Here is a 14,665-nt window from a genome sequence, read left to right on the forward strand (position 1 = left end):
AATTTGACAGCAAATACTATAAATTATAGATGTTAATTTTCATTCATTAAAAGTTCTTCAAAGAGCATTTGAAAGAGAGATGAAAAGCATTAACTTGTACTAGTAGTAGGCAGATTCCAATACTCAGAAGTCATGATAGCAAATGCAAATTGAGCTTTCTAAACCAAGGCTCTTAAAGCATGTTATTAAGTATTTTCCTTATCAATTTGAGCAGCAGTGTGGGGCTTTAAAAGGACCAGGTATGGGGGTCCCTACTAGTACTGGGCAGATGGACCAGTACTACTCGGTTTTATGCTGCCTCATTTACTTAGTGTTTTGCAATCCTTAATGTGCACAGCTGGCAGCTGAATGCAGGTTTGATACTAACAGTTTAGACATCTTTAGATGTAGCAGATGGAAAATTTTACACAAATAAAGTAGGAGAAAGTGTGCAATTAGGTTTTTATCTGCAGTTACATGATGCATCCTGTGCTTTCGTTTAGAACGTCACCTTGGTGGGTGGTCATCATCTTCCCTTGCACCAAAGCTGTACCTTCTTGACACCACACTTGATGTTGGATTCCTGCCCAAGCACCAAACTTCTGTTATTGTTGAGTGTGGAGGAAATCAGAAATGCAGCAATCAGCAAAAGACAAAGGCAGACCAGCAGTGTGATTCCAGCAGCCCAGTACATTATGGTTGCATTCCATGCGAGTTAAGTCATGATGGTAAAAGCCTTGGCAGGATTTTTTTTTTTTTCAATAGTTTATTCATGATGTTCATTATTATGAGCTGTAAAGACTATGAGAATTTCATTTTTTAAATGTCTTATGGAATGTATCACTTTCTTAGATCTTGTAGACATGCTGTGGAAACCATAACATAAAATATGAGTTACTTACAATAACTAATTTTAATCCCATCTGCTAAGTATGACAACATTAGCATTTCCACTTAATTAAAAACACCCTTAAAGCAGCAATGTTTTAATCACTCCATTTTATTTACTCTCCTCCGGTGTCACTTATAATTGTAACTTTTTATTTTTTAATAATGAGGGATTTTTTTTTCTCTGTGCATCACACAAAAAAGTGCTGTCGATAATTAGCAGTCTTCTGTTATTACTAGACTCAGGTGTCACAACTGTGTCTCATCCTCATTACAGTAAAAAATTTCACCTATCAGATTCATTATTGCTAGATAATGCGACTGAGAGCCTTAGCAGGCCCTCCAGAAAAGTAATTCAGCCAAGCAAAATTATCAGCTAATTATATTTAGAATCAAAAGCCCAACAACTATTTGCAGATAAATTGTATGAATTGAAGTGAATAGACCTGAATATTAAGATTCATAGATTTAGCAGATGATTTGTTAATTGGAATAAAAAGACCATTTACTAGCCATTTTAACAATAGATCAATCGTAACTCTTATTTATTATTTAACTAGTAGTGCTTAAGGATTGAAATGAAGAGTAATTTTATTATTGTTATGATATGATACTTCTCTGGGAAAGAACAGAAATGCATGGAAATTAAAGGATTCCCTGTGCATCCTCACACCAAAGTCTGTGTCAGTGTGAGCTCTGCCCAGCTTGATTTGATCTTTAGGATTTGACAAATGGAAGGTGTAAGGTTTGTAGTAAAACTTACTACTCATAGTAGGGACTGGTCAGAAAAATACGCCCAAACTTTGGTGCAGAAAGGAGTATGCAAAAAAGATCATTTGCAAATGAAAGAATTCCAAATTTTTAACTTTTATCCAGCAAACCACAGAGGCAATAAATTCTTATTTTACTAATTCATGATCCTGGTAGAGGTTTTTTGAAAGGGAAAATTTCATACTCAAATGATGACTCAGATCCCATCTTGGCCTGCAGTTTTGTTTTAGGGAGCTGTTCATTTTTTTTTTTTCCCATGCAGACGATATGATTAAAAAGCAAATATTTTAACATAACTTAGTGATCTGAGCTATTACTGAAATGTCCACAGTTTCACTCTTTTTTTTTTCTCCTAGATTAAAGAAAACTTTAAAAATCTATTTGCTTTGACATATGACACAATATTTAAGAACTGAAATCATCAATTAAATCACACATCAGAAACATTTCCCTTTGGTAAAAAATATAGTGCTAGACGATGTACACTTTGAAATTGTTGTTAATGTTTAAAATGCAATCTGAAGTGCATATGTTATTTAAAAAAAAAACCCCAACATAAATTACAAATTTTAAAAGTTTGAAAAAAACCAGCAGTCATTTCTTAGCAAAAGCATTTGCAGAGAAATGTGTCTTTGGGGTTTGTGGATATGCATAGTTTTCTAGCATGAAAGCTGAATATGTTATTCTTTATTTTCTTTCTTTTTCCTGTTTAAAATTGAGTAGATCTAAAGGAAACAGAGTCTTTTCAGGGTACCTGTAATACAGTACCAAACTTGACATTGGCACGAAGGTAGCAAAAGCCTTTGGGTTGTCACTGAAAATAGAAAAGGTGAATGTTGACAAGATTTCAGATTTTTTTTTTTTTTTATTCTGGGGAATGAGGGAAACTGAAGTTAAAAATAAAGTCCTCGTATGGTCAACATGTTGGAGGAAATTCAAAGCCTCTCATAAAATAAACATATTTTAAGAAGTGTTTTGAATTTCACTGTGTAATTTCTGTCCAACAGAAATTATGGTTGTATCTTTGGAGGGACGTTGTGTCAGATCAATGGTCATTATGTGAAAAAGTAACCTGAAACCTGGATGCCTTTAACCCTTTCTGTTAAAACCTGAAATCCAAGGGAGACAGCTCTGCTACTGGAAAACTTGGCACCACGGCGGTGCAATTCTAAAATATTTGGGTTTGATGTTACGGGAGATATGTAAAATATTCCTGGGGAAAAAAAAAGGCAAGTACAAAGCTTTGCACGCTTTGGCAAAAGAATTTTATCAGCGGTTATTAAAAAATACAACAGTTTATGTCCCAAAAAATAAATGAAATTATCCAAAGCATGTGAATAAGCTGAAATATCCCAGCCTGGAGCATGCTGCAAGTTGTTCCTGGGTTATGTTTAGCTGTAACCTTTGGAGTCTGGAAGTCTGAGAGGAATATCTGCTGTGCCAGGTGAGGGTGGTGTGTGTGTGCAACACGCCCTGGTGTAGCCAACGTGCCCCTTGTTTTCCAGCAGCATTATTAAGCAAAGCCATCCATACTTCACCATGTTGTTACATGTGTCTGTCTGCTGATTATAAAATGTGTTAAACAGTATTTAAAAAACAAAAAAATGCAGAGCTGCGCTTTGATTTATTCAGCGAACAAAACATATGCTCGCTGTTCTGTTCTATGTAATTCATATGATCAATAAAATTTTCTTTAAAAAGAGCAACTTTGGCATTTAGAAGGATTATGCTGCTGAAGAAAAAAAAAATGTTTCCCTCTTGCTGCATGCAGGCAGTCTCAAGGCTCTTGCAGGAAAATAATTTTTTTTTTCTGACTAATGTCTATTTTTGTATATTTGTGATTTCTAATCCTCAGGATGGAGGCTCTGCATTGTGGCTGTTACCCGCTGTGTCCCAAAGCCTTGGTTTACCCAGAGATATTCCCAGGTAGCTGCTTTGTTGCCTATTCCTTCTGCTGAAACGTAATAATATGATTCCTGCTAAAATCAAAAGTTTGGGAATAAACTTGAGTGAAAGCAATTGTTTATTTGGCAAGCCAACATGTTAGTGTTAAGGCAAATTTTATGTGTTTTAATACATTAGACGAAGTTTATATTTGCCATCTGTTCTTTTAAGATAACAAAAAAGCAAGTTTTGAAATAGCATTCTTCATTGTTAGCATACACATCCCATAATGATAGATTTTTGTTAAAAGGTCACTGATGCTGCAATGGTTTGCAGATTTTTTTTGTTTTTGATACACAGAAGAAGGAAAAAAAAAAAGCCAGGCCTGAAAATCACACCAAATTATTTAAACAATTTAATACTTAATAGTATGCAACTGCAGTACAGGATACACACTAATGTAGTACCAGTTCTTCGAAAAATCTCATCACTAAATGTATCACATATGCATTGTGTTACATTAGAATAATGTATTTTAATCACCCAAAGGAGATGTCTAAACAGCACAACTACACAGTCTTATTTAGCATTAAACATCCTTGTGAGCTGAGGTAACCTTATAAAATCATGCTTAAATAATGTAAAACACGAGGCGGCACAGAGCAATATGCATTTTTAATTAGTAAAGTGACTAATATCGAGTGTGTGCTTTGAGGTTTTTGTTTCATTAAAAATGTATCTGTTTTTCCTGCAGCTGAATATCTGTATTCTACACCTGAACAGCTTTTTAAAAGGCTTCAGAATTTCTGCAAGAGACCAGATATTGTAAGGAGACATCTCTATAAGGTAGTTGTTTGGAATAGTTTTAGATGATATAATGCCATATTGAAGTACAAAGGGGAAAAAAAAAACCTTAAAAAAACAACATTTAATTAACATACTAATGTTTAAAGGAAACATGCTAGGGAGGGATATTAGTCGTTACACTAACAAGGATTAATTAAACTAGATGCCAGTTGTATTAACCTAGGTCTTATGAAATACGTGCACTTAATGCATGCTACATGTTTTTTTTAATTTACTGTTTTCTAAAATGACTGTCCTTTACATTTGGACCCAAGAGGCTTATAAAAATGAACCTGGATTAATGCAACTCATTAGTTTAAAAGGAAAATAAAAGAAAGATCCTACAATTATACTAATGAGGATAAGCCTAACTTCCTATCCTAATTTAATCTTCAAAAAAATGCAGGTGACAGGTATCAGGTAAGATTTCTTTGGCTTTGGGAATGATTTGAGTGATTTTCATAATTACAATTATTTTAATTATTTGCTTTATAAGGTGTGTTAAGCATTAAAGTTTATTGGGAGAATAATTTACTGGTATTTGTCATGTCCCCTTCTTTGCAATTATATCTGTAGAGAAAATGCAGGTTCAGTGGCAAACTCTCCATTCAGGTTTTGCTCAAGTGTTCGATGCTAGGCCAACTTTCATAGTTTTAAATGGTGTATTTACACTGATGGGAGTCACGCTTTTCTTTTTTTTTTTTTTTTTAATTTGAATGTAGATGAAGCATTAAATTTTACATTATTCCAACGAAGAGCCGTTACTACACGAAGCTGCTTTCAGAAGAATAACTGCAGGTTTTTACACGCTGCTTCATGCATTTACAGCGGTTTTTGACTTTTACTGTCGTGGGCAGGTTGGATGCACATCACCCCTGCACGACAGAGGTGTTTCAGCTCATGAAAACCCCTGAATTCAGCTGAAAGTCCTTAAAGGCTTGGGGGTGCATGGAAATGCTCCTCGTGTTAACCCGTGCGACACAAATGCGGTTCTTGGAGCGTTCCCTCCTCCGTCCAGCCTCACTGTTAATGAGCAGGTCGAGTAATCTCCTCCTTAATTTGGAGTCTCATGCTGCCAACAGACCCAGCCTCATGCCTCCACCTCCCTCCCTTCCCCTGGGGACCAGAAGCTGTTGGGTCTTGCTGTGTTTCGTCTGCCTCTCTCCCCCTTCCTGCACACACATAGCAAGAGCAGCAAGGACTTAGCCCACGCCTTGACTTTTTTTGTGACCTAAAAATAGGCATTTACATAATGATACATCAAAGATGATGTTGTTTCTGCAGGAAACAGTTAAACCTCAAGGAAAAAAAAAAAAGAGAGAACCAAAAATGCAATTTAACACCCAATTTCAAGCTCATTATCTTTCATTGTCTATTAACTTGGCAATGGTTCAGAAGGTAGCTCATAATAGTTTAAAATGCTGACTGAACACTTCCAGTGTTCAGCATTACTTCTTGAGTCAATAGTATCGTAGAGTTAGGCATGGGGGCTTCAAAGGGAAAGCAGTCCTTAAATGTTTACCTTGGCATTTCCCAATGCTTCAAGCTCAGCTAATGGTTGCATTCACATGGATCTTCTCCCACATGGTTCCCAGCTCCTGAACACAGAGCCAAGGCATGCAAAAAATACTGATATAAAATAGTACAGGTTGAAAATATGTATGCAAACCCTGTAGGCAAAATGCTGATTTACTTGAAGGATTTTTAAAATTTTTTAAGAATTCCTTGGGATGATTAGTAGGCAGAAGCTGAAGGTCTTTTTCCTGCCCCTTATACACGGGGTTTGCAGATCTTCTATCAGAGCCCATCCTCTGCAACAGGTAGCAATGGAGCTGAGTGGGGGATTGTTTTAAAATGAGGAAAGCAGAGCCTAATCCAGCACCTGTGAGCACAAGAGGAAATATCCCTGTTGTCTTTAATAGGCTTTGGATCATCTCAGAGAATACTGTTAGAGTTGTCCTTTTGTGCCTACACCCACGTACACCTAGTCTTCCTTCACTGTGGACCATCCACAAAAGCTCCTGGAAAAGGCTAGCTCAGAGCTGTGCTGTTAAGGTCATTACAGCTGGAGTGATGCTGCTTTGTAAGGAAGCTGAACAGAGTGAATTCCTGAAAGCTACACAGCACTTGCACAGTATTTTCACTTTTTTTCAGATCACTATAATATTATCTCTGTTTTCTTGGGCTAGAAAAGGGATTCCAGCACAAGAGTCAATGTTAACCAGCTCCTTGTCTTTCAGAAACCATCCTGCCATATTCTCTGCATTGAGTTTATCAAGTATCTGTGACATTTTGGAAGTAGAAATGCTTTAAAAGCAAATAGTGCTTATCTCTGCTGGCTGGGGATTCTCAACTCCACAAGTTGGGAAGTAATCACCTTGGTTTATCCTTTTACATGTTGTTGGGATTTTATTACTCAGGATATCTATAATAATTAGACAGTGGCTTATTAAACAGGCAGTTTGTTCCTTCAGATGTCCTCAGTACTTGTGCTAACAAAATTAGTGGCAGAAAGGAGATAAATGGCATCAGGGCAGTAGGCTTAGAGGCTGGACATAGGGAACATCCCTGTGAAAATGCACAGACCAAGGCATTAAACTGTAGTAGCTTAACTCCACAGAGCAGATTCATGCTGGCAGACTTTTAAAAATGTCCATAATGTAAGCACCTATGAAAAACTTTCCAGATGATGTATTGCTCACCCTGAGTATTCACACAGCACTCAGGGCTGGCTCATCTGCATTTCAGCCTTGCCTTCTGCCAGTTATTAGCAGAAGACTGAGATGAGAGGGAAGCAAATCTCATTTGTTATCAATTATTTGTTCTGTTCCAGTTTCATGGAATCAAACTCTAGTTTTGGGTGATTTTGGTTGCCAAGGTAAGCACAGGAATGAAGCAAGTTAGAACAGCAGGGCATTGGTCAGGGCACACCACAGGACCTGTTAGTGCCCTATCTAGTAGATTTAAAGTTAAAATAAATAAACTAAAATAAGGCAAAATGTTTGCTTTTGCATTATTTTGTTAAAGTTTACCTTTTAGTTTCCTCACTTGAGTTTCTTAATTTAAAACAGCATGCATAAAGAGTATACAGTGGAAAGGGACAAGAAGAGTTGCCAAAAGCCAGGCATGGAAGGAGCTGACAACTTTAAATAATCTCTCCCAGCCCTCCCAGCTGAATGAGTGCTGGTTGACATGCTGTCAGCTTCAGTTCCTACAGAAAAATCCTACTCTCACTCATGCTTGTTTAATGGAGAAAAGAATTTGGCCCACTTTCTGACATTCATCTTCTCATTTCCATCACACTACAGAAGCTCACCTGCCTATGAAAAGACACATGGCGTGATTTTTTTCTTTCTGACACCACTGTAGAAGGAAGTCTGCTGAATTCAAAGGGATTAAACTGCTGTAAAATCAAATTAAGATCCCAGTTAGACCATAGACATCTGAATTGTTTCCAGTCTCAGGATTTGGCTGTATAGGGCAGTTCTAACAAAACTTCATTTATTTCTTTTCCTTTCCTTTTCTTTTTTCTCTGATTTGAGATAAAGCAGTATCTTGGCTATTTCAGGGAAATGTGTAGAAAGGGAAAACTGCTCCTGGTCCAGATTTCATGTTTAGGCAAAGCTAGGGAAGCATCAGGAGGCATTCTCAGTGCAATAAACTGGGCATTGGGCACATGAGGATGCAGAAGAGCCAATGCCAGGTGTCCCATCAGACACTCAGCCCTGTTATTCACAGTTCCTGTACCTATGGCCATGTGAGAGCCAGGGATGGTGCCTCTGCCTTTATCTTTACCCAATCTCCAGCAAAACTCCATTGGAAATTCATTTTTCCATAAGCGACCTGGTCTAATGGAAGGTGTCCTTGCCCACAGCAGGAGCTTGGAGCAAGATGGTCTTTAAGGGCCTTTCCAACCCAAACCACCCCAGGATTCTATGATTTGTTTATGATGGTGTTTAAATAATTTCCTTAATTAGCTCAGGTTTTCCCCACCTTCAGTTGTGTTGAGTGTCTTCCCATTCTGGAGTTGGTCGCCTGGAAGCAGGAGCTCCCTGTCCATCTTTATTGTACCATCCATTATTTTATAAACATTTGTCCAACATTTTCAGTATCCCAGTCTTTTCAGTCTCTCCTTATGAATGTTATTCCATGTTTATATTCTAATCTCTCATCATTCAAGCCGTTCTGATGCTTGAGAGCTGTCTTTGTGCTGGTGTGATCATTGCTTTAGAGAATTCCGGGCTGTGCCATCAGTTTATGTGATGTGTAGTACTCTGATAATTCCCAACCTGTTCCTTATGGAGCCAATCCTACTGTTTACTTTTTAATGGTGAATGTATATTGAGCAGATGTTTGCTTACAGTGTTCTCCAGATCTTTTGTCCCGGGCTGATAAAATTAATTCAGAGCTTTATAGGGTATGCAAATAATGCAAGTATTTCCATCCATCCTGCTGGCTTTCTGCTCACTAGCAGAGCACGTTTGCAGAGTTAAAAAAGAAGGAATTGTATTGAATTTCTGCTTTTACCTGGCCAGCATTAGGTGCAGGTCAAAGGAGGTTAGAAACACAAATAAGAAACCTGTATTTGCCTCTTGAGCTGCTCAGTTTCCCATGAACGTGATTTAAAATGGTTTCAGAGGTGGTTGAGATCTGCTTCTCAGAGTCTGTGGGGGAAGGTTACAGGAACTCTGGAGTGCAGAGCTCTGTGTCCATTCTCTCCCATCTCTGTTCCAGTGCTTAGGCATGTGATCCTAAGGAAAATATGTAAAACATAAGGATTTTTTTATGTGCAAGAAAACTTCCATTAGTTATTTGGAGCACAGAATCACAGACTGGTTAAGGAAGTGACTCTGGACATCACCAGCCCCACCCTCTGTTCAAAGCAGGGCCAGTTTCAAAGTAGGATCTGACTTCAAACTTAGATTTAGTTGCTCAGGATCACATCCATGTTAGACTCAAATCTTGACACTTTCCATTCCCTGTGCATGGCTGATACAGTGAAAGCCCTGTCTAGCTTGGGAGTTTGCACAGGTGGGATGGTGTGCTGGGCTGTGGGAAACAATTTAAGCATTTTGGGTCAACCTTTGGTCTTCAAGAAACTCTGGTAGAAGCAGGTCTACCTGGCTAACATGGATCCTCACTGTGGAAGAAATGAGCTGGCAGGAAGGGAGTTGGAGTTGCCTAATGTTGGGATCCAGCCATAGAAAAATGGATATATGTGCAGATATATATGTGTGTAGGTGGCCTGCACCTGAACTTCTCTCTGGGCTTGTCTTGCTCTTGGCTCTCTGAGGTAAAATATCCAGGAGACTCCAGCTCTAATCACAGAATTCTAAAAATATTTAGGCTGGGAAAGACCCTTGAGTCCAACCATTAATCCAACATTTCCATGATCACCATGTCCCCAGATGTTGGTCTGTAGCTCACAGCAGTTGGCTGCACTTGCAGAGTAGGACTAAAGAAGTTATAGGGGCAACTTTCAGCATAAACACCAGGACTTGGAACTTTTTATTCTGACAGTATTAGATAGCTTCCAGGAGAGTTTTAGAGAGCAAATGAAAACTGGCAGATGAGCCACAGCCACTTCAAAATAGTAGGTGGAGAAATGGGTCAAAGGAAATAGGAAGAAAAGTTGCAAAAAGCATGAAAACTTTTTTTTTCCAGTACAGTTTATTCAAATTACCTTGGGGAAAAAAGCAGGAAACTGTTTTCCCACTGTTATAGTCAGTCAGTGTGTTCTGAGCCATCCTGTGCAAGGTACTGCATAGATTTGCATTGAAAATTTGATGTTTTTTTTTTTCTTAAAAGACAGCAAGAAAGAGGTGAGTTTTAAAAGGCCAGTGTAAGAAACTGCAGAACAGACCAGTTTGGTCAGGGAAATACTGTTACTCTGCTGAGGTGTGTTAAATATTAAATAGCTCTGCTTTCGGCCTCACAGTGCACACAATTCATGTAAAGCAATGGTGGGTTCTGGTGGTGGTCTCCAAAAGTGCTCGGAGTTTGAAAATTGAACTCCAAAAATAATTGCTGCAAACTGTTTTCCACCTTGATTTTTCCCCCTTACTCACTTGCAGAGTGAAGGAGCTGGATCACAGGGTAGATTTGACCCAATACAATTTGACTCTGTAAATCATTCCAGTCTTGTCTGCCAAATCTCAGGTTTTGTGTGGAAAATTAATCTCTAAATCTTAATTTTGTTAAGCCAATTTTTTAAAAAGTGCAAAAAATCTACACTAAATCAATACTGTGTGCTTGAACTTGAGCTGTCCTGAAAGAGCCAGTCTAAATGGATGAAGACTCCTTATTAAAGTCTAAAGGTTAACTCTGAAGTCCAGTGATGGCAGAGTAGGTATTCAGTTCTTCAGTGCTGATCTTAGGACACTAGAAACAAGTTGATTATTTAATGAAAAATACTGTTCTGCTACTGACATCATGCTGTTTGTTCTTTATGGGAAGATGCTGCTTTATGTGAAAACTTTGCTTCTTTTGATCCCCACATATTTAAAACTATTGATGGAAAGACAATGGAATTTGTCTTTCATTTTTCATTCAAAATTCATTTTTTCATGGAATTTTTATTCCTTGAAAAAATGAATGTCCAGATATTTGCATAGTTACCACTCCTCAAAAAAAACAAAAAGAGATTATTCTGAAGTAAAGCCCAGAGTGATGATGGTCTAGCAGAACTAGGCCCTGCTCCTTCTGGCTCATGGTTCTGCCATGTCTGAGGGTCCCTGAGACTGTTCAGTCCTTGATGTGTCCACTGAGACCACCAGAAAAGCAGGGGGAGCAAATAACCTGGGCCTTATGATCAGCTTACCTGTCTCAAAAAAAAACCCAAACCCTGAATTCCCCCCGTGTTTAAATAACAGCACATAAGTGTTCTGTGACCAAGTGGCTCCCACCCCTCCTGAAATCCTTCTGGCATTTTGTGTCCCAGCCTCTAACACGGTTCCGTGTCCTTCTCTCTTGTGCTTCCTCGCAGGGCGAGACGGCCGGGTTTTCTTGGGCAGCGCTCGGCAGTAAATTCAGGTCTCTGCTCGCAGCAGAACCGAGGGAAGATTTGTGACAGATGGGGCTAAGTCACAAACTTGCAGCCTCAGGCAGAATTGTGGAAGTTTCCAGAGTGTGCCCATATTTACCTGATCAGAGAGAAAAGAAAATCTGCAGAGGAAGCCGAGCCTGGCTGCTTGTCATAGCTGACACAGAGCCATCTGCCACAAACCTGTGGCGGCTTCAGATCTCCAATCCCTGCCACCACCCCAGCTCAAATTAAATACAGATTCTTAGAGACGTTATGATGGTTACACATGTCCTCGGCATCACATGCAGGAGACTGTTCAAAAAAAATATGTGGCCTGTTGTGTAACCGCACTCATGTATCCCATATGTGGTGCCACATTGAATTTCCGGTTGAATCTGTTTTTATCCTTTGTACTGGATGACATGGTGCCTGAATTCTTTCTTTTCGCCGACACGATGGCAGCCAAGCTGCAGCTTCAAACGCTCACACTTGGCTGAGTTTCTACCTAGGTTGCCAGGTTATCATTGGAGCCTTATTGTGTCCTCAAAGGGCCACAGGGCCTGAAAGGAGGATCCGAATGCTGCCGGACTAATTGGGCAGCCATCTCCGGGTTGTTGGGAGGCAAAGGGCTGCTTGAGCACTTCTCTCTCTTTCTCTCTCTCTCTCTGTCTTTTTTTTTTTTTTTTATTGCAAATTAATGACTCTCTGGCAAAGGGGTTTTTAAGTGAAGGTATTAATAAGGGGTCTGGCAGGTAATCCCATGATTCGTGGAGTTACATTTGCATTTAATTAATCTTAAAGAAAGCTGAAAGATAAACAGCTGTAATTCAAACTAGCTTGGGAAATATGCTACATGGTGCCATCTATCCGATAAAATGAAAGCCGAGACACTTGTTTTATTTCTCTCAAGGATGGAGAACAAACAGATAACAATCAAAATACTTCCAATAAAAACCAGTAGTTTAAATGTAATGGCAGTTCATCAAGAATCTTTGCATCCAGTTGCAAATACAGTCTTTTAAAGATAAATCACTTATGATTCCAGCAGTCAAGCTGCAGTATTTGTTGATGTAAAATGTTTTGAAGATGTAGATTGTACAATAAATTTTTAATAAAGTGCCCACTGCAATTTTTAATTAGCATATCTCATTCATGTATAAGTGTGTACATCTATCTGTATGTTTATCACCATGCATATCCTTGTGTCAGAGTCAATGAATGCAATTGTGTCTTTATCTGATGAAGTGGAATTTGGTTTGCAAGCGATAATAAAACCTTATGGCAATTCCAAGATTTTCAACTCTGCTCTGGGAAGAAGCAGGAAGAGGACTCTGGGTAAGGTGTTACGACGTGAAGCCTGGTAAGACTTGTCTTTGCAGACAGGTGTGGTCTCAGCTTCCCTTGGATCAAGGCAGCTCCTCTCCCTGAAAGGGGTAAAAGGTACAGGCTGGTCCCCCTCCCCACGAGTGTCTTTGACACCATCAAGAAGTGAAATGTCATTTTTCAGCATGAGAGAGAGCACATGTTACTTCTTGTTAAAATTACCCCATGAAGCAATCAAAAACAAGCCAGGGAGACACAATGGAAAGTGTTTGTTGTTCTCCTAGCACTGCAGAATTGTAATTTTGCAGTTATCATCTCTCTGTATGCAGATTCCTCCTCCTTTCTTCTGGGCCAAAGCCCAGTTTGGCTTTAGGCACAGCTTGTGATTGGGTGGACGTGGTCCTCCCAAGAGTGTAGGTCTGGTGGTCATCCTTGGAAGACCCAAGGAGCAGGACTGCCTTGCACTCCTGCCAGAATGTATCATAGATGTTCACCAGTGTCATCCCACCTTGCACCAACAAATTGGAATATTTTTTGGCTTCACTGCTGGGGAAACTGAGGCATGGTGCAGTTGTAGCAAACTGCTTCAAGTATCACAGTGAGTCATTCTCCAAACCAATAAAGGGGAAAGAGGAGATGCTGTAATTCTGCACTCGGGCTTGTGGTGAGCAGACTCGAAACATCAAAGCCGTGTGGTTTGCACTCGGAGGCTCCTGCTGTCCTCAGGGCAGCCCCACAGCCAGGGGAGGTCTCACCCAGCTCCTTGGTGAGGTGCAGCCCTGCCCTGCTGAACTTAATGACCGTGATCCTTCGACCATGCCCAGCTCTGTCTGCTGAGCAAGGCTTCATCTTGGTGGAAATTTTTTCCCTTCTTATGAACCCTTGCAAATAATGTTTTATAATAGAAACTCTGTGAGGAGTTTAATTGCAGGGTAATAAATAGCAATGCTGTGTTATCTCCTGATATTTCTTTACATTCTTAGCAAAGATGCACAGCTGCTCTGGAGCAAGGATCCCTGGAAGTCTTCAAGGCTGGAATTGGGCAGGGCTTGGAGCAATGGAACGTGGCCCTTCCCATGGTGGGGGATTGGAACTAGATGATCTTAAAGATCCTTTCCAGCCCAAACAATTCTGATTTTGTGCCCTTACCACATCACAGGAGGTGTCAGGGGCCACCCTGGCCTGTTTGAGGTCCTCAGTCAGGAGAGTGATGTAGGACAGCCAGGTAGCCAGAGGTGATGTTTCCCCCAGCAAGTGTCCCTTCAGCGCTGCAGACTGAAACAATCCACAGAGTTCTGCCTCTCAGTTTCAGCAGAGGAAACAAGAGTGTCACCCCGTGCTGCTTCATCTCAGTCCCTCACTTCAGAAGGTCAGAGGGACAAGTTGGGATCTTGGTCCTGTTGTTCTTACACACATGAGTAAGTGGTGAATGAAGACACCTAATCCTGTGAGTAGAGCAAGAGAATTGAACCTTGACTTACTTTAATGTTTATTGATGTTTCACCTGCATTGACACAGCGGCGCCAAGGCTTTGAGACAAGTTTCAGTGCAGAGTCAGAGCTGGGTTTCCCCGACTGTGTGTCAGCCTCACCCTGACCAGACAGCTCCTCCTGCATCAGTAACAGGCCAGGCACCTAAACCTACAATCCTTTTGTCATAGCATTTGAGATCACAGGAAACACAGGTTTATTCTACGCGAGAATTGTCTTTTCCCTTCTAATAGAAAAGAAAATCCTAAAACAATTTTGGAATTCTGTACCAAACCGTTTCCAGCATTCCTAGCCCCGCTGGTGCTGCAGGCACAGCAAGGAGCTGTGGCACCGACCAGCTTCCAGCACTGAGACCTCTGCCTCAGCTCAAAGCTGTTCTGAATTAGGTGGTTAGATTTTTCTAATTGCATTTTTAAAGACCGAGCCAGCAGTTCATTAGAAATCACGGAGCAAATTCTGC

General features: G+C 39.9%; 1 protein-coding gene across 6 annotated transcripts in view; it reads left to right on the forward strand.

Annotated features, from left to right (window-relative positions):
* QTMAN (queuosine-tRNA mannosyltransferase) overlaps nucleotides 1–12,683 on the forward strand; it is a 170,971-nt gene extending 158,288 nt beyond the window's left edge. For 4 of the 6 annotated variants that reach the window (XM_077784897.1, XM_077784901.1, XM_077784898.1 and 1 more), the window contains 3 exons: nucleotides 3,494–3,564; nucleotides 4,277–4,368; nucleotides 11,354–12,683. In XM_077784897.1, the coding sequence (XP_077641023.1) occupies nucleotides 3,494–3,564; nucleotides 4,277–4,368; nucleotides 11,354–11,437 (247 nt within the window). In that variant the 3' untranslated portion in view covers nucleotides 11,438–12,683. Of the gene's footprint in view, nucleotides 1–482; nucleotides 3,345–3,493; nucleotides 3,565–4,276; nucleotides 4,369–11,353 lie in introns of those variants that run through there. The other 2 variants (XM_077784899.1, XM_077784900.1) reach the window with 2 other exon arrangements.
* Nucleotides 12,684–14,665: the final 1,982 nt, after the last annotated feature.

This window comes from Lonchura striata, chromosome 8 (assembly GCF_046129695.1).
Source record: "Lonchura striata isolate bLonStr1 chromosome 8, bLonStr1.mat, whole genome shotgun sequence".
NCBI classification, from domain to species: Eukaryota; Metazoa; Chordata; class Aves; order Passeriformes; family Estrildidae; genus Lonchura; species Lonchura striata.